The 19,610-nt window shown below is 52.7% G+C and overlaps 1 protein-coding gene across 1 annotated transcript in view; it reads right to left on the bottom strand.

The window, feature by feature from the left end:
• Positions 1–16,286, bottom strand: part of LRRK1 (leucine rich repeat kinase 1) — an 85,311-nt gene extending 69,025 nt beyond the window's left edge. Inside the window, 2 exon segments of the mRNA XM_075575291.1 lie at positions 2,519–2,693; positions 16,105–16,286. Of these exon segments, the coding sequence (XP_075431406.1) occupies positions 2,519–2,585 (67 nt within the window). The 5' untranslated portion in view covers positions 2,586–2,693; positions 16,105–16,286.
• Positions 16,287–19,610: the final 3,324 nt, after the last annotated feature.

The following is a 19,610-nucleotide window of genomic DNA, read 5'->3' as shown; positions in this document are numbered from 1 at the left end:
TTGGGAAACAGGCTCGGACACGCGCCTTTATTCGCTCTGCTAAAAAAAAAATAAGAAAACAAAATATGTGGGGAATGTAGTGTTGCCGCTTTAAACTGCAGCTGTGCTGACGCCGGGTGTTATTACCGGTATTCGGCGATACATTGGTTATAGGTTTTAGGTAAAAGATCAGAAGCCGATGTTCCCATCTGCAGGACAATGTGTGTTGCACAGTCCTCAGTCACTGGAGGTGCCCGTGCAGTGTGTTCCATTGTGTCTCCACAGTCCGCTACACAATAACACACACAAAGTAAAGAGAACCCAAAGGAGCTTTGCCGGACAAGGACATCTCCACTGAAATGAAATCATTGGTGTTGGCCCTTCTTTGTGGCAAGGTACCTAAACATTAGAAAAACCTTCCAGGCGGACTCTCCCATCACATCGTACTCACAGCATCTCACAATAAGTACGCACATCTTACGGATACACATAAAGCTTGGCCCCCTGCAGACGCACTTACCAGAACTCCCTCCTACTGTCTCTGTACGTTCTCCCTACTTACCAATTAGATTTTTTTTTTAAACCAGAGACAGAACATAAAACACAGACAAAGCTCAGTTTTAGCACATCCAGTGAGACTCATACACGGTACAGTGCCTAAATATATGTATAATTATCTAATAAGTAAAATGGTCTTTTAGTTTGACATTTTTGGCCAAAATTGTTGTAAGCCCCTGAGCCAACGCCAAGGCAGACCACATATCAGGGGTCCCTATGTGGTCTGCCTTGGCGTTGGCTCAGGGGCTTACAACAATTTTGGCCAAAAATGTCAAACTAAAAGACCATTTTACTTATTAGATAATTATACATATATTTAGGCACTGTACCGTGTATGAGTCTCACTGGATGTGCTAAAACTGAGCTTTGTCTGTGTTTTATGTTCTGTCTCTGGTTTTAAAAATATATATTGCCATGCTCAGTAGCACTCCTCTGTGACACTCATATGCTTATATATGTTGTGGTCATTTTGGGGGTTCAATAGGAGCTTGTTAGGTGTCCAGTATGTTCTACCAATTAGATTGTAAGCTCCTCGGAGCAGGGACTCCTCTTTCTTAATGTTACTTTTATGTCTGAAGCACTTATTCCCATGACCTGTTATTTATATTATTTGTTATTTATATGATATGTATTACTACTGTGAAGCGCTATGTACATTTATGGCGCTATATAAACAAAGACATACAGTACAATACACTGTAACAGCTGCACTTTATCAAGACTTCTCAACTCCGGAACGAGAAAAAGTGCAGAAAAGAACCATCAAATTAATAAACGGGATGAAAAGTCTCATTTCTGAGGGAAGGCTAGCTACATTAGGTTTGTTTAAATTAGAAAAGAGGCGTCTAAGATACGATATGACCGCTTTCCCCAAATATATTCAAGGTCAATACAAGGAACTTTCCAGGGAAGGTTTCATCCCAAGGGCAGTGCCAAGGACACGGGGTTGTCTCTTGAGATGGGAGCAAAGGAGATGTCACCAGCAGCAAAGGAAAGGGTTCTTTACAGTAAGGGCAGTTACAGTGTGGGATTCCCTACTGATGGAGACTGTGATGGCAGATACAAGAGATATATGTCAGAAAATGTTGGACATCTTTTCAGAAAGGAAAGGTACACAGGGATATACCAAATAAGTTAAAGGAACGATGTTGATTCAGGAAGCAATCTGACTGCCATTAATGAAGTGAAGAAATAATGTATTTTTTCCCCTTATGGGAGATAGGCCTAGATACAGAAAATGCTTTACATGTATATGAACGGGAGCCGAGGCGTGCTAACGCTAAGCACTGTTTTGTACATCTGGGCCATATTTGGATAATGTTTCACTGGGTTTTTGTTTGCCTTCCTCTGGATCAGCATAAATACAAACACAGGATGAGTGTCTCAGACGACTAAATGTTACATACGTTGAACCTGATACTGTAGATATGTGTCTTTTTTCAACCTCATCTACTAAATAACTATGTAACTCCCACTCATTCTAACCTCAGACGGCCACACACAGGTTACGTACTAAAAGTCTCCCGGCAGCAAAACTACGGCAGAACCAGTGAAGGACCCAGCACCATGTTAAATAAACATACGAAATCCCCCTGAAAGCAACGAGTTTTCACTTGGAAACATTTTTGCCACAGATTTGCGAACTGGAGGCTAAACAGTAATGTTCCTACATTATTACGAGGCAGTCTTAAACCTTATTAACGTAAAAGGGCTTCTCTGATGGAGGTAGGATAGGGACACTTCAGACAGCTGCCTATCACATTGGTCACGTCAGTGATTTTCTGTTTTGGCCAATTGTTGTTGTACAAAGTGCCCATGTTAATCAGACTGGGGCCTGGCCAGGCATACTGTATGTCACTCCCGCTGCAGCTGCGCAGTAAACATAAGTCTCTGACAGACTGTTTCCCAATGATAAGAGTGGGGTTCTGTGTCTTCCACGCGTTACTGGAATCCTGGAAGGACCTGCAGAAAGGGAACTTACCACTGTGTGAATCCATGCTGCCCTCTCTGCTTCCGCCGCATGCCTCAACTCCCACGCACCAGTACATCCTCAGGTTGTAGTGTCAGAACCAGCACCTGGGCAGCGTGCTCAGAACCAGCGCCACGATCCAGACATGCTCACTGACGAACTGAACTCTTCCAAACTGCCCTCTGCCCTGGTAAGAGACAAACAAGTAATTGTGGTTACAACGTTTCCAGGTGTGTGTCTTGTAAAGGCAGGAAAGCTCTGCAAATGTATCCAAGTGGATGGAGATAACTTCTTCCAGACGTCACAGGAACATTGCACAGGGACAATATAATAAGTAAGAAGGAATCCCTACTCCGTTATTCCCCTTTTCCTAATGCACGATACACCTGCTGTGTTATAACTCCCTGCAACTCTCTGTATGCTAATATATATATATACAGTAATATTTACAGTTGCTATATATATATATATATATATATATATATATATATATATATATACACACACTTTCATCACCCCCCCATAGGGTTCCAAAGGGAGCGGGACCTTGAGAAGCAAATCAATACGATTTGGTGCTTGGTAGCAACATATATAGGTGCCCACTGAATATTTGATAGATGTATGATTATCTTTGCATGTGCGGCATGATAATTATATTTTATAGTGTGCCACAGGGCAGTACAATAGAGGAACAAGGCGATAACACGTTTCATGAACAGATTACCACCCATTCCCTCACAATAGATCAGTGTTCCGATCCGTTTATCATGGAGAGGATATCAAGAGGGTGTTGGAGAGGCCTCTTTGGCAAAGTAACTTTTTTTAATGTGCGACGGTTAGAGGAGTGCTGAGGACCTCCAGAGATGGGGGGGGGGGGTGTAGTACAGGAGTAATCTTGGGAGGCGGAAGTCTGATGTAGAGGGACAGGTCCTGGGCAGAGGCGAGTGTGTGGGGGGTAATTAGAGAGGAGGTGGAGGCAGGGACAGGTCCTGGGCAGGGGCGAGTGTGTGGGGGGTAATTATAGAGGAGGTGGAGGCAGGGACAGGTCCTGGGCAGGGGCGAGTGTGTGGGGGGTAATTAGAGAGGAGGTGGAGGCAGGGACAGGTCCTGGGCAGAGGCGAGTGTGTGGGTGGTAATTAGAGAGGAGGTGGAGGCAGGGACAGGTCCTGGGCAGAGGCGAGTGTGTGGGGGGTAATTAGAGAGGAGGTGGAGGCAGGGACAGGTCCTGGGCAGAGGCGAGTGTGTGGGGGGTAATTAGAGAGGAGGTGGAGGCAGGGGCAGGTCCTGGGCAGAGGCGAGTGTGTGGGGTGTAATTAGAGAGGAGGTGGAGGCAGGGGCAGGTCCTGGGCAGAGGCGAGTGTGTGGGGTGTATTTAGAGAGGAGGTGGAGGCAGGGGCAGGTCCTGGGCAGAGGCGAGTGTGTGGGGGGTAATTAGAGAGGAGGTGGAGGCAGGGGCAGGTCCTGGGCAGAGGCGAGTGTGTGGGGTGTAATTAGAGAGGAGGTGGAGGCAGGGGCAGGTCCTGGGCAGAGGCGAGTGTGTGGGGGGTAATTAGAGAGGAGGTGGAGGCAGGGACAGGTCCTGGGCAGAGGCGAGTGTGTGGGGTGTAATTAGAGAGGAGGTGGAGGCAGGGACAGGTCCTGGGCAGAGGCGAGTGTGTGGGGGGTAATTAGAGAGGTGGAGGCAGGGACAGGTCCTGGGCAGAGGCGAGTGTGTGGGGGGTAATTAGAGAGGAGGTGGAGGCAGGGACAGGTCCTGGGCAGAGGCGAGTGTGTGGGGGGTAATTAGAGAGGAGGTGGAGGCAGGGACAGGTCCTGGGCAGAGGCGAGTGTGTGGGGGGTAATTAGAGAGGAGGTGGAGGCAGGGACAGGTCCTGGGCAGAGGCGAGTGTGTGGGGGGTAATTAGAGAGGAGGTGGAGGCAGGGACAGTGTCTTGATGAGCTATGCAAGTGAGGACTGGCAGTTTGAAGAGGATCCTTAAGGATACACAGGTAGTAACAGAGGAGGGAGAGGGAGCAGCGGGTATGATGCCTTTTATTGGACCAACAAGTAGTTGATATGTTACAAGCTTTCCAACCTCTCGGGATCAGGGGAACCCGATGAAGGAGCCTGAGAGGTTGGAAAGCTTGTAACATGTCTGTGAATTCACTGTATAACCCTATTCTTTCAATGTAACCATGTATTTTTTATAACTCTGTGCCCAGGACATACGTGAAAACGAGACGCATCTCCCAATGTGTTACTTCCTGGTAAAAACATTTTTATAAATAAAAAATAAAATTAGGGAGTTGCAGTGTGTGAAGCGAATGTGTTCAGTTAGTGCTGGTCTGTGTCCTTTTAATGCATATTAAACACTCCTTGTTACAAAACAACATTTCAAGAACCGTTTCCAACAACATCGGTTAACCCCTTCATGACTGGAACATGCAAACATGGCTAAGGGGACAATAGGACATATATGAACCCCAGAACATACAGAACAGCTGCCTGAAAATAAAAGCAACTACACTTCAAATCAATTAAACGTGGCCCCATGTAATATAGAGCTATCCCTAGCAAATCATTACAGGTGATACTGTACCTTTAATACCCAACTAATAATTATGGATTTAAGCTTCCAGGAGCACTCAGAGAAATGATTCATGTCCGTAGGTTTCATTGGTGGAGAGCAGCTTTCCATGTTCAAGGATAAAGTGTTTTTTCACAACAACAGATCACCTTCACTAAATTGTGATACCAAGTCCAGTAAAACAGGACCAGCGGGATAGGATAAAATGGCCACTAGCCACTTCCATGGAAAACACAGAAGCCAAAGTGTGCACAGCTTTCTATCTAGCACGAATATCCTCCCCGAACGCAGTGATTTAGATACTTAAAAAAAAAAAAAAAAAGCAGCTTCTGTGTATCCAGTGAGGGTAACCAAACTCCTGAGGTGTCGTATTGCCATCTAACTCAAATAAAACATCTGAATACCAACATTAAAAAAAACATGTAAATACAGCTAAAAAAAAGCCCCTGCCACCCAGGGGTTAAACACACCCAAAATGCTATTGTTCTGCTCTGACGGCGATTGAAAAAGTGCGAAAGAAATAAAATCGCCCTGCAGTAATCGCACCCCCCCCGAACCCCCCCCCCCCCGCGGCGGGTTTCTCAGGGCTGCGTATTACGGTATTTCAAAGTGAAACTAGAACCAGATGACAAAAAAACGCAATGTCCAAAATGGCCAAGTGTGAATTTTACGACAATAAGGTCGGTTACATCCCCTACATCAGGGGTGCGCAAATCCAATCCTCAAGGGCCCCAGCAGGTCAGGTTTTCAGGATATTCCTGCTTCAGCACAGGTGGCGCAATCAGTCCCTGCTTCAGCACAGGTGGCTCAATCAGTGGCTCTTGATTGAGCCACCTGTGCTGAAGCAGGGATATCCTGAAAACCTGCCCAGTTGGGGGCCTTGAGGGATGGAGTTGGCCACCCCTGGTCTAGCACTACAGCGATGAAACAAATGACAGCCATTTAGTTAACCCTCCGAGCCGAATCTTCGCCGATCGATCTCAGGAGAACGGATTAATTGGCAACTTGGCTAATTGCGTATCATTGTGTAGACTGTATTGATGCTCATATTAAAGGGGGGAAAAAAAAATGAAAAAAAAAAAACGGCTGCTTGAAACATTTTCACTGCCAGAGGATCAACGCACTGAACAATTACAGTCCTGTACCCTGTATCCTGTATCCTGCATCCTGCACCCTGTATCCTGTACCCTGTATCCTGTATCCTGCACCCTGTACCCTGTACCCTGTATCCTGCACCCTGCACCCTGTACCCTGCACCCTGCACCCTGTATCCTGCACCCTGTATCCTGTACCCTGTATCCTGCACCCTGTATCCTGCACCCTGTACCCTGCATCCTGTACCCTGTACCCTGCACCCTGTATCCTGCACCCTGTATCCTGTACCCTGCACCCTGTATCCTGTACCCTGCACCCTGTATCCTGTACCCTGTATCCTGTACCCTGTATCCTGTACCCTGTATCCTGCACCCTGTATCCTGTACCCTGTATCCTGCATCCTGTACGCTGTATCCTGTACGCTGTATCCTGCACCCTGTATCCTGCACCCTGCATCCTGTATCCTGCACCCTGCATCCTGTATCCTGCACCCTGCATCCTGTATCCTGCACCCTGTATCCTCTACCCTTTATCCTGTACCCTGTACCCTGCACCCTGTACCCTGTATCCTGCACCCTGTATCCTGTACCCTGTATCCTGCACCCTGTACCCTGTATCCTGCACCCTGTATCCTGCACCCTGTACCCTGTACCCTGTACCCTGTATCCTGTATCCTGTACCCTGTATCCTGCACCCTGCACCCTGTACCCTGTATCCTGCACCCTGTATCCTGCACCCTGTACCCTGTACCCTGTACCCTGTATCCTGCACCCTGTACCCTGTATCCTGCACCCTGTACCCTGCACCCTGTATCCTGCACCCTGCACCCTGTATCCTGTACCCTGTATCCTGTATCCTGCACCCTGTACCCTGTATCCTGTACCCTGTACCCTGTATCCTGTACCCTGTATCCTGTGTCCGCGCCGCTCTGGGACAGAAGAACGCATTTTATAGTGAGATGTTTAAGACAGTGACTCAATCATATTTTTTTTTCCCTAAACACATTTTATTTATTTATATCTGAACCACATTAAATTCAACTTTAAATACCGACTTGTGGTGGGAACTGTTATTGCTAATAATTCCATGATCACTAAACAAAGTTTCCCGTTAAACCTCCTCCCAAGAAATGCTGCCGGACCTCGTCTGCCCTGAGGTCTCCCCATACTGAGGCCTCCCCATACTGAGGTCTCCCCCATACTGAGGTCTCCCCCATACTGAGGTCTCCCCCATACTGAGGTCTCCCCATACTGAGGTCTCCCCCATACTGAGGTCTCCCCATACTGAGGTCTCCCCATACTGACGTCTCCCCATACTGAGGCCTCCCCATACTGAGGTCTCCCCATACTGAGGCCTCCCCATACTGAGGTCTCCCCATACTGAGGCCTCCCCATACTGAGGTCTCCCCATACTGACGTCTCCCCATACTGAGGCCTCCCCATACTGAGGTCTCCCCATACTGAGGCCTCCCCATACTGAGGCCTCCCCATACTGAGGTCTCCCCATACTGAGGCCTCCCCATACTGAGGTCTCCCCATACTGAGGTCTCCCCATACTGAGGCCTCCCCATACTGTGAGTGAGAGTGTAAGCTCTTCCGGTTGAGATTTCGTTGCCCCAAAGTTCAGCTCTTAGGTTTGCCCGTATTTAAATATAAAGCTATAAATACTAAAACACATGGTTGGGGTTATATACAGACAACTGTAGATTGATACGTACCCCGTACAGTCGGCGGCGGTGGGGTACGTGCTGAGTCCGCGCTCCCCATCCTCGCTGGCACGGCTGCTGTGTACACAAACACCCTCAGTAGTTCCTCTTTTTACATCTCAGTTTCGTAGCCGCTTCGGAAATGTGATTGAGGAGGGGTGTGTGTCCTGCAGAGCGCTGCAGGCCGGCGGTGTGTCCTGCAGAGCGCTGCAGGCCGGCGGTGTATCCTGCAGAGCGCTGCAGGCCGGCGGTGTATCCCGCAGAGCGCTGCAGGCCGGCGGTGTACTCCTGCAGAGCGCTGCAGGCCGGCGGTGTATCCTGCAGAGCGCTGCAGGCCGGCGGTGTATCCCGCAGAGCGCTGCAGGCCGGCGGTGTATCCCGCAGAGCGCTGCAGGCCGGCGGTGTACTCCTGCAGAGCGCTACAGGCCGGCGGTGTATCCTGCAGAGCGCTGCAGGCCGGCGGTGTATCCTGCAGAGCGCTGCAGGCCGGCGGTGTATCCTGCAGAGCGCTGCAGGCCGGCGGTGTATCCCGCAGAGCGCTGCAGGCCGGCGGTGTATCCTGCAGAGCGCTGCAGGCCGGCGGTGTATCCCGCAGAGCGCTGCAGGCCGGCGGTGTATCCTGCAGAGCGCTGCAGGCCGGCGGTGTATCCCGCAGAGCGCTGCAGGCCGGCGGTGTATCCCGCAGAGCGCTGCAGGCCGGCGGTGTATCCCGCAGAGCGCTGCAGGCCGGCGGTGTATCCCGCAGAGCGCTGCAGGCCGGCGGTGTATCCCGCAGAGCGCTGCAGGCCGGCGGTGTATCCTGCAGAGCGCTGCAGGCCGGCGGTGTATCCCGCAGAGCGCTGCAGGCCGGCGGTGTATCCCGCAGAGCGCTGCAGGCCGGCGGTGTATCCCGCAGAGCGCTGCAGGCCGGCGGTGTATCCCGCAGAGCGCTGCAGGCCGGCGGTGTATCCCGCAGAGCGCTGCAGGCCGGCGGTGTATCCCGCAGCGCGCTGCAGGCCGGCGGTGTATCCCGCAGAGCGCTGCAGGCCGGCGGTGTATCCCGCAGAGCGCTGCAGGCCGGCGGTGTATCCCGCAGAGCGCTGCAGGCCGGCGGTGTATCCCGCAGAGCGCTGCAGGCCGGCGGTGTATCCCGCAGAGCGCTGCAGGCCGGCGGTGTATCCCGCAGAGCGCTGCAGGCCGGCGGCGTACTCCTCGGAGCCAAGAGCTTTCCAAACACCGGGGCACCCACAGGTGCAATCACACGAAGCACAACATACTATGGTTACAAAAGGACCGCGGCGATGTTTAATGGGTTAAATCTTGGTCATTTGTGTGTATACAGGTCAATATTTTTAGGACTACTATGTTTAACCCTTGGAGTGCCAAAAGATTGGTCTTCTGGATCGCGATCTCGCGTGATCAGTCGGCGCAGTGATCTCGCGCGATCGCTGGGAGCCCCCCACAACGCGAGCTTCTGTTACGATCACGTTCACCGCTCCCCTAGAGAACGAGCATTTCTAACATGATGTACCATACACAGTCCTTAGACTGCGGCCCTTATGGCATGCAGGGAACGTCGTCAGGCACTCAGAGGGTTAGGGGATACATCTGGGTGATTGAGGCTTTTTTTTTTTTTACCAAAGTGCCAAGTTAGAGAATAGCGCCTGGAAAATTCCCAATGACTTAATGAATCCAAAGAGCTTACAACTTTTAGTACTCGAGTAAGGGGAGCTGGCAGCTGTTCTTTTAAACCCACTTCATAGGCCAGTGGTTAACCACCAGGACACACATTCCCAGTGAAACGGGATTAGCCACGAATCCTGCATGTCACTGGATTCATATATCCGTGACTTCCTGCTGCCTCATCGCTCCCCTGATAGAGATAGGGCGCAAGCAAAATAATCAAAACAACTCAAACAGGACAGGTTCAGCTTTTACCCCTGGGTAAGAATACTTGCCTGGTGGAGACAGAGCGCCTTTGGGTCATCTTTTCTCCAGAGCGCATTATAAGGCCAGAGCGAGATCGGGCCTCACACCCAAATTTTTGAATATTTTGTGTCAGAAACGGACACAAACAAACTTTGGCGGTCGGGGGGGGGGCCGCGGATGAGGAACCCCCTTGTTTAGGTACCAGAAAAATAAAATGGGGCATTGCTGCTTATAGAATGGAATCCCTTTCATTTGATTATAAAAAATGTTTTATCCCATGAGAAGCAAAGGGACTAATGTGGTCTGAAGTTAGTGCATTTACCACTGCAGCCTGGCGAGACATTTACACAGAAATACATTCTGCCACAATGTGACGAATAGCCAGACACAGGCTCTGTCTTCGGGGTCACTGTTCGGGGGGGGGAGGGGGGTTCCTCTTTCAATTCCCTAAAGAAACTAGATGCAGACATCCTACTAACGATGCCCAGATATGATACAGCTAGATACAAGGTTCTGCTTTCTGGGGCCCAATCCCCTACCCCGGCTAAGGCCGGTCATTGCTCCGACACAATACTATCTCAGACTTATTGCCGCCTGTTCCTGTTATATTATTTCATTTATAACATGTGTTACCAGGAAGTAATACATTGAGAGTTACCGCTCGTTCTCACGTATGTGTCCTGGGCACGGAGTTAAGATGACAAATAATACATGGTTAAAAATATATCCAAATAGGAAAGAAGGGCCAGGCCAAGAGAGAAGTAAGGGCAGAAAAACTAAGCCCAGTAAAATACTCCCGCGATAATTCTATATATGACGTTCGTGTTGTTTTCGCTTCGGCAAATATACAATACTTGTAAGACTTTTTTTGAAGACTCTATACCAGGCCTGCACAACTCCAGTCCTCGAGGGCCGCAAACAGGCCAGGTTTTCAGGATATCCCTACTTCAGCACAGCTGGCTCAATATGACTGAGCCACTAATTGAGCCAGCTGTGCTGATTTAGGGATATCCTAAAAACCTGGCCTGTTTGCGGCCCTCGAGGACTGGAGTTGTGCAGGCCTGCTCTATACACTAAACCAAGGGAGGCCAACTCCAGTCCTCAAGGGCCACCAACAGGTCAGGTTTTCAGGATATCCCTGTTTCAGCACAGGTGGCTCAATCAGTGGCTCAGTCAAAGACTAAGGCCTCGTCCATGTTTGTTGCTTGCTGGCGGAGGCGCGCTTCCGCTCAGCACTGAGCCCCTACAGCAGCAATTAGAGCGGCTTTAGTAGGGGCTCACCTGCGCTTCCGCAAGCGCGCGGAAGCGTAGGTCTTAGGGGAATTTAAAATTCCCCCGCTTGCCGGAGCGCAGGGCCGGTCACGTGAGCGGTTCGCCCAATGAGGGCGAACCAGCTCCGTGACGTCACTGGCCCGCCCCCTGACGGCGCGCAGGGAAAGCACCCGCAAGGCCAGGGAAAACACCCGCTTTCCCTGAGCCTCAGCGCGCCTCAGCACGCCAGCGGGAAGCTTGGCCGAGGCCTAAGCCATCTGTGCTGAAGCTGGGACTGATTGAGCCACCTGTGCTGAAGCAGGGATATCCTTAACACCTGACCTGCTGGTGGCCCTTGAGGACTGGAGCTGCACTAAACCTATTAAATATATTACTAACATAAATTACATTTGATGCTGTCGAGACTGATCTCTTAACCGTTTTCAGACAGAGGAGTTAAATTAAGCTTCGCGAGTTTCACAATCTTTCTGGGGATTACACTAACAGGAACCTCCACATGTCCAGCTCGGAGCAGGGAGAGGGGGGATAGGATACGTACGTTCAATATAGAAAAGGGTATTCACAAGGTTTCAGAGCGAAGCATGTTTCAGAGAAAGAGAAGTGCAGCAAAGAGGTCGCCCCCTGCCGCTAAGGGGAAACGTGAGGGAGTGCTTCTTCAAGGAAAGTGTGGTGGATTCAGGGAGTAGTCACCCAGCAGAGGTGGTAGGGGCTAATACAGTTAGGGAATTCAAACATTACTGGGATAAATACGAATGTGAAAGAAACCAAAAGGACCAAGAGACAAGTGGTTCTTATACGCCATTAAATCCTATGTTTCAGAAGTCCTGGGTGTGCAGATGTCAGGCTCACGTTTGCACAGTTTCTGCAGTACTGGTTTCCACTGCAGCCAGGTTGCTAATTACCATTACTGTGGGCACCTGGTGAAGCCACGGAAATGAGGAACAGCGCAGGGCGGCGCCCGCGTCTTTTTCTGTACATGTATTTAAAGAATCCCTGAAAACCTGACTAATGATACCAGATAATAATAATAACTATTATTATTATATTAAGGTGAATTGACGTATATTAAGTGATGCCACCGGGTGTTTAATCACCTCTCAGAAGTTCTGCAGACTCGGGTCACGTGGTCCAAATCCTTCTATTTGTCTTGGTGGAGAATCATCCTCTCTGGCGCTGGTCTTCACACAGGGCGACTTGTTTTGACACACTCCAAAAGTGCGTCGTATGAACCAAGTTTGTTGCCCCGGGTTCTTCGGTCTGACGCCGATTTTTAAGCAAGTTAAAGCCCCGTCAGATCCGGCAGATTTTTGGACGCAGGTTGAAAGGAGAAAAAGTGACGCTCGCAGGCGCAGATTTTAATCAATCTCATTATCATCCATGTGTCAAGTAACTGCTCCAATGGACACTCCCCAAACCCCGCGCGGACACACACAGCGCTAACCTGGAGCGAAGACCCTGACACATTCACATAAAAAGGGACGCAACACAAGAATGATGCCATTTGCGCCAATTCTGCTCCAAATTGCCTTAGTACAAAGACCCCATAGACTGTATAAATGGCGAGTAATCGTGATAGAGGATTGAATGTCACCTGTCCCAGCACTGCATGTCACCTGTACCCTGTCCCAGCACTGCATGTCACCTGTACCCTGTCCCAGCACTGCATGTCACCTGTACCCTGTCCCAGCACTGCATGTCACCTGTACCCTGTCCCAGCACTGCATGTCACCTGTACCCTGTCCCAGCACTGCATGTCACCTGTACCCTTTCCCAGCACTGCATGTCACCTGTACCCTGTCCCAGCACTGCATGTCACCTGTACCCTGTCCCAGCACTGCATGTCACCTGTACCCTGTCCCAGCACTGCATGTCACCTGTACCCTGTCCCAGCACTGCATGTCACCTGTACCCTGTCCCAGCACTGCATGTCACCTGTACCCTGTCCCAGCACTGCATGTCACCTGTACCCTGTCCCAGCACTGCATGTCACCTGTACCCTGTCCCAGCACTGCATGTCACCTGTACCCTGTCCCAGCACTGCATGTCACCTGTACCCTGTCCCACCCCTGCATGTCACCTGTACCCTTTCCCAGCAGTGCATGTCACCTGTACCGTCCCAGCACTGCATGTCACCTGTACCCTGTCCCAGCACTGCATGTCTCCCAATTCCAGCACTGCATGTCACCTGTACCCAGTCCCAGCACTGCATGTCACCTGTCCCAGCACTGCATGTCACCTGTACCCTGTCCCAGCACTGCATGACACCTGTACCATGTCCCGACACTGCATGTCCCCTGCCCCAGCACTGCCTGACACCTGTATCCTGTACCCTTTCCCAGCACTGCATGTCACATGTACCCTGTCCCAGCACTGCATGTCACCTGTACCCTGTCCCAGCACTGCATGTCACCTGTACCCTGTCCCAGCACTGCATGTCACCTGTACCCTGTCCCAGCACTGCATGTCACCTGTACCCTGTCCCACCACTGCATGTCACCTGTACCCTGTCCCACCACTGCATGTCACCTGTACCCTTTCCCAGCACTGCATGTCACCTGTACCCTGTCCCAGCACTGCATGTCACCTGTACCCTGTCCCAGCACTGCATGTCTCCCAATTCCAGCACTGCATGTCACCTGTACCCAGTCCCAGCACTGCATGTCACCTGTCCCAGCACTGCATGTCACCTGTACCCTGTCCCAGCACTGCATGTCACCTGTACCCTGTCCCAGCACTGCATGTCACCTGTACCCTTTCCCAGCACTGCATGTCACCTGTACCCTGTCCCAGCACTGCATGTCACCTGTACCCTGTCCCAGCACTGCATGTCACCTGTACCCTGTCCCAGCACTGCATGTCACCTGTACCCTTTCCCAGCACTGCATGTCACCTGTACCCTGTCCCAGCACTGCATGTCACCTGTACCCAGTCCCAGCACTGCATGACACCTGTACCATGTCCCGACACTGCATGTCCCCTGCCCCAGCACTGCCTGACACCTGTATCCTGTACCCTGACCCAGTACTGCATATCTCCCAGTCCCAGCACTGCATGTCACCTGTCCAGTGTTATATCACTGCATGTTCCCTGTCCCAGCACTGCATTACACCTGTCCCAACACGCCTGTCACCTGTTCCCTGTCCCATCACTGCATGTCCCCTGTCTCCTTTCCCAGCACTGTGTGACACCTGTCCCAGCACTGCATGACACCTGTCCCAGCACTGCATGACACCTGCTCCGTCCCAGCACTGCATGTTCCAGCACTGCATGTCCCCTGTCCCCTCACTGCATGTCCCCTGTCGCAGCACTGCATGTCCCCTGTCCCAGCACTGCATGTCCCAGCACTGCATGTCCCCTGTCCCCTCACTGCATGTCCCCTGTCGCAGAACTGCATGTCCAATGTCCCCTGTCCCAGTACTGCATGACACCTGTCCCCTCACTGCATGTCCCCTGTCGCTGCACTGCATGTCCCCTGTCCCAGCACTGCATGTCCCAGCACTGCATGTCCCCTGTCCCCTCACTGCATGTCCCCTGTCCCCTCACTGCATGTCCCCTGTCCCCCCATTGCATGTCCCCTGTCTCAGCACTGCGTGTCCCCTGTCCCAACACTACATGTCCCAGCACTGCATGCCCCCTGTCCCCTCACTGCATGCCCCCTGTCCCAGCACTGCATGCCCCCCCAGCACTTCATGTCCCCTGTCCCCTCACTGCATGACACCTGTCCCAGCACTGCATGACCCGTCCCCTGTACCTTCACTGCATGTCTCCTGTCCCCTCACTGCATGTGCAATATCCCCTGTCCCAGCACTGCATGATACCTGTCCCCTCGCTGAATGTCCCCTGTCCCCTCACTGCTTGTCCCCTGTCCCAGCACTGCATGTCCCCCATCCCCTCACTGCATGTCCCTTGTCCCAGCACCGCATGTCCAATGTCCCCTGTCCCATCACTGCATGACACCTGTCCCCTCACTGAATGTCCCCTCACTGCATGTCTCATGTCCCCTCACTGCATGTCCCCTGTCCCAGCACTGCATGTCCCCTCACTGCATGTACCCTGTCCCCTCACTGCATGTCCCCTCACTGCATGTCCCCTGTCTCCTCACTGCCTATCCTCTGTCCCAGCACTGCATGTCCCCTGTCCCAGCACTGCATTCCCTGTCCCCTCACTGCATGTCTCCCTGTCCCAGCACTGTGTGCCCCCTGTCCCAACACTGCATGACACCTGTCCCCTCACTGAATGTCCCCTCACTGCATGTCTCATGTCCCCTCACTGCATGTCCCAGCACTGCATGTCCCCTGTCCCAGCACTGCATGTCCCAGCACTGCATGTATGTCCCCTCACTGCTTGTCCCCTGTCCCCTCACTGCATGTCCCCTCACTGCATGTACCCTGTCCCCTCACTGCATGTACCCTGTCTCCTCACTGCCTGTCCTCTGTCCCAGCACTGCATGTCCCCTGTCCCAGCACTGCATTCCCTGTCCCCTCACTGCATGTCTCCCTGTCCTCTCACTGCATGTCTCCCTGTCCCCTTACTGCATGTCCCCTGTCTCCTCACTGCATGTCTCCCTGTCCCCTCACAGCCTGTCCCCTGTCCCAGCACTGCGTGCCCCCTGTCCCAACACTGCATGTCCCCTGTCCCCTCACTGCATGTCCCCTGTCCCCTCGCTGCATGTACCCTGTCCCCTCGCTGCATGTCCCCTGTCCCCTCACTGCATGTCCCCTGCCCCAGCACTGCATGTCCCCTGTCCCCTCGCTGCATGTCCCCTGTCCCCTCGCTGCATGTACCCTGTCCCCTCGCTGCATGTCCCCTGTCCCCTCACTGCATGTCCCCTGTCCCAGCACTGCATGTCCCCTGTCCCCTCACTGCATGTTCCCTGTCCCAGCACTGCATGTCTCCCTGTCCCCTCACTGCATGTCCCCTGTCTCCTCACTGCATGTCTCCCTGTCCCCTCACTGCATGTCCCCTGTCCCCTCGCTGCATGTCCCCTGTCCCCTCGCTGCATGTCCCCTGTCCGAGTTACAGTGGGACTCTCAGATATCCCTCTCACTTACTGCATATCTCTGAGTCTCTGCTGCAGGGTCACTCCCACGTGTCTCCTTCAGGGCCTGTCTCTTCCTGACAGTCTCTCTGTATGCCGCTGTCCTCGGGTGTCTCTTACTGTCTGTCTCTCCTCAGACTGCAGCACTTCCTCATCAAGAGAGAGGGAGGAGAGAGACACAGAGCCAAGAGACTTCCTCATCCAGAGAGACTGCGGGGGGAGGAGAGACTGAGGGGGAAAGAGGGGGGGAGGGAGAGACTGAGGGGGAAAGAGGGGGGGAGGGAGAGACTGAGGGGGGAGACTGGGGGAAGAGACTGAGGGGGGGGAGAGACGGGGGGGAGAGACTGAGGGGGGGGAGAGACTGAGGGGGGAGGAGAGACTGAGGGGGGGGAGGAGAGACTGAGGGGGGGGAGGAGAGACTGAGGGGGGGGAGGAGAGACTGAGGGGGGGGAGAGACTGAGGGGGGGGGGGAGACTGGTTGGGAGAGACTGAGGGGGTAAAGAGACTGAGGGGAGAGAGGAGACTGAGGGGGGAAGAGACTGAGGGGGGAAGAGACTGAGTGGGGAGAGGGGAGAGACTGAGGGGGAAAGAGAGGTGGAAAGGGGTAGAAACTGAGGGGAAAAGGAGGAAGTGGGCGTGGGTAGAGACTGAGGGGGAAAGGGGGAACTGGGGGTGGGGAGAGACTGAGGGGGAAAGGGGGAAGTGGGGGTGGGTAGAGACTGAGGGGTAAAGGGGGAAGTGGGGGTGGGGAGAGACTGAGGGGGAAAGGGGGAAGTGGGGGTGGGTAGAGACTGAGGGGGAAAGGAGGAGGTAGAGACTGAGGGGGAGGGGGAGAGAGACTGAGGGGGAAAGGTGGAAGTGGGGGTGGGTAGAGACCGAGAGGGAAAGGAGGGGGAGAGAGACTGAGGGGGAGTGGATAAGAAAGAAGGATAAGATACTGAGGGGAGATGAGATAGACTGAGGGGGAAGGGGGAGAGAGACTATGGGAAAATGGGTAAGAGAAGAGAAGATACTGAGGGGGAAGGAGTCAGAGAGACTGAGGGGGGGAAAGGGGGTGAGAGACTGAGGGTGAAAGAAAAAGAAAGATAGAGAGAAAGAGGCGTGCAAGAGACCTACAAGCAGAAAGGGTAAAAGGGAGAAAGAGGCAGAAGGGAGAGACTGAGGGGGGAGAGGGGAGAAGCAAGGGGAGCCACAGACAGGTAGGGAGAAAGAGAGCAGCTATTTCTAGAGAGAACAAGAACTCCAAATTCATGGAGAGAGATGAGGGAGCGAGATACAGAGGAGACAGACCTGTCCTCTCTCACCGATTTTAGCATCGGCCTCAGACTTTGGGGGAGCTTTATTTATTAAAGTCATTTTCCATTAAAATATCGGGCGCATCCATCAGCCCCACCATGTGTACACAGAGCTTGGCCTGCAGTTATATCCTACGTACATTTATACGCTGTATAAACTGTATATACGCTGTAAGGGTTCTCTCTGGCTTTGCCCTGGAACAGGATTATTCATTTCTGTTCCCCCCCCCTGCAGCTCTCACTGCCAGCTTTCTATATTTCAGTTGCATGCTTCTCTGCTCTGAAAACACACAGTGCCTGTGTAACTGATACATTTTGTAACATGTTCCTTCTCCACCCAGCCTGTAGCTGGTTGCCCTAGCAACCTCCCAATTCTCCTAGCTGAGAATGGGTCAATCCACCCCCCCTGTCTCTGTTGATAAGTTAGTTTAGTCCTGAGACTATTCCTGTTTCCCAGGCACCCCTCACTTCCTTTCTATCCTAAGCAGGCTGAGTGAGTACCTCTTGTGTTCTCTTCTCCCTGGCAAGGCCATTCCGTTTTTACCTTCCTCTACCTACAAAGCACCTTCACCCTAGAGAAGCACTCTCTCCCCACACCATACCAGCTACAAGTGCCTTTATATGTCTGATGCTTTCCCAATAAAGTTAAGAAAATATAACAGGACTTGGTGTGCTTTCAAAGGAGGACGAGTTACGCTATCTGGCCTCATCCACATCCCACATGTGGCCCTAGTTCCAGAATAGGCTTCCTTTCCCCACCCCAGAGATTTCTCCTGGCAACTTTTTAGGTTAGTGTGTTTAAATAAGTTTCTGTTTCCTTTCACAGGAAAGTAATTCACAGTAACAAAGTCATATTTGAGCAACTTGTTGTGGTGAGGTATAGCTCTCACGCTAAGTCCCTCTATATTGCACTCCAAGTACATATTATTTGCATTTAGCGCGATGAAATCATCAGGAAATAATTATTCCTATTAAACCAGGATTTCAAATGCACCTCATATGTACCAATAACTTAAAAGGGAATAATGAAAAAAATAACAAAGTTTTATTTATCTTCAACAGTGACAAAACAAAGTGACAAGATGCCGCTGAGTGTCACAAAGTGTCGTTACTCTGTGTTCTATGCTATCTGGCACACGCCCAGATCATGGGCCTTATATAGCAAAACATTCACGTAAACATCTTATCTTATATCTTACTATATATATTTCTCAAAGTGTCCTATGTGTCGTTGCCTGTCTGTCTGTATGTGTCTCCCTGTGTCCCTCCCTGTGTCCCTAGCGGCAATCTCATTGGACCTTGGGCCAGGCCAATGAGATTGCTCCCTTGGCCCGCCCGCCCCCGCACACCTCTCATTGGCCTGAGGCGGAGTGACGACACACACACACACCGCGGCGCTCATCGGGACCCGCGCGCACCTCCTCTCCCCGGGTCTCCCGCTTTCCCGCGCTTTTTCCTCCCCCCCCCCCCCAGCGCCGCTACAGTCAGCGGGGGAATGGAGCGAGCGGCCGGGACACAGCGCAGGACTCTCACCTCCCCACGGCTCTCAACACCCATAGGCCACTCCCTCACCCGGCGCTCACCCCCCCCCCGCTCACCCCCCCGCTCACCCCCCCCCCTCGCTCACCCCCCCCCCCACACACACACAGAGCACGCGGCTCTCCCCTCACACAGGCCGCTCCTCCGGCTGTCTCCGCCTCTCCCCGCGGGAGGCGCAGCACTTCCTCACCGGAGCGTCTCAGCCTCTCCGTGGAGGAGCCCGAGGTGGTGGAGGAGGGCGGCCGGTACCCATAGGAAGAGGAGCGCGGCCGTGTGCAAGGTGAGTAAACGCAGGGGAATGGGTTATTTAACGCATCCCTGACTCACCCTGCCCTTTGCCCCCTTGCCCTTTGCCCCCCTGCCCTTTGCCCCCCCTGCCCCTTGACCCCTGCCCTTTGACCCCTGCCCTTTCCCCCTGCCCTTTGCCACCCTGCCCTTTGCCCCCCTGCCCTTTGGCCTCTTGCCCCCCTCCCTCCCTGCCCTCTTGCCCCCCTCCCTGCACTCTTGCCCCCCCTGCCCTTTGCCCCCCTCGCCCCCCTCCCTGCACTCTTGCCCCCCCTGCCCTTTGCCCCCCTCGCCCCCCTCACTCCCTGCCCTTTGCCCCCCCTGCCATTTGCCCTCCCTGCCCTCTTGCCCCCCGTGCCCTTTGCCTCCCTCCCTCCCTGCCCTTTTGCCCCCCTCCCTC

This window comes from Ascaphus truei, chromosome 18 (genome assembly GCF_040206685.1).
Source record: "Ascaphus truei isolate aAscTru1 chromosome 18, aAscTru1.hap1, whole genome shotgun sequence".
In the NCBI taxonomy this organism is placed as follows: domain Eukaryota; kingdom Metazoa; phylum Chordata; class Amphibia; order Anura; family Ascaphidae; genus Ascaphus; species Ascaphus truei.
The sequence above is the reverse complement of the archived record's forward strand: the minus strand, read 5'-3'. Positions and strand labels throughout refer to the sequence as shown.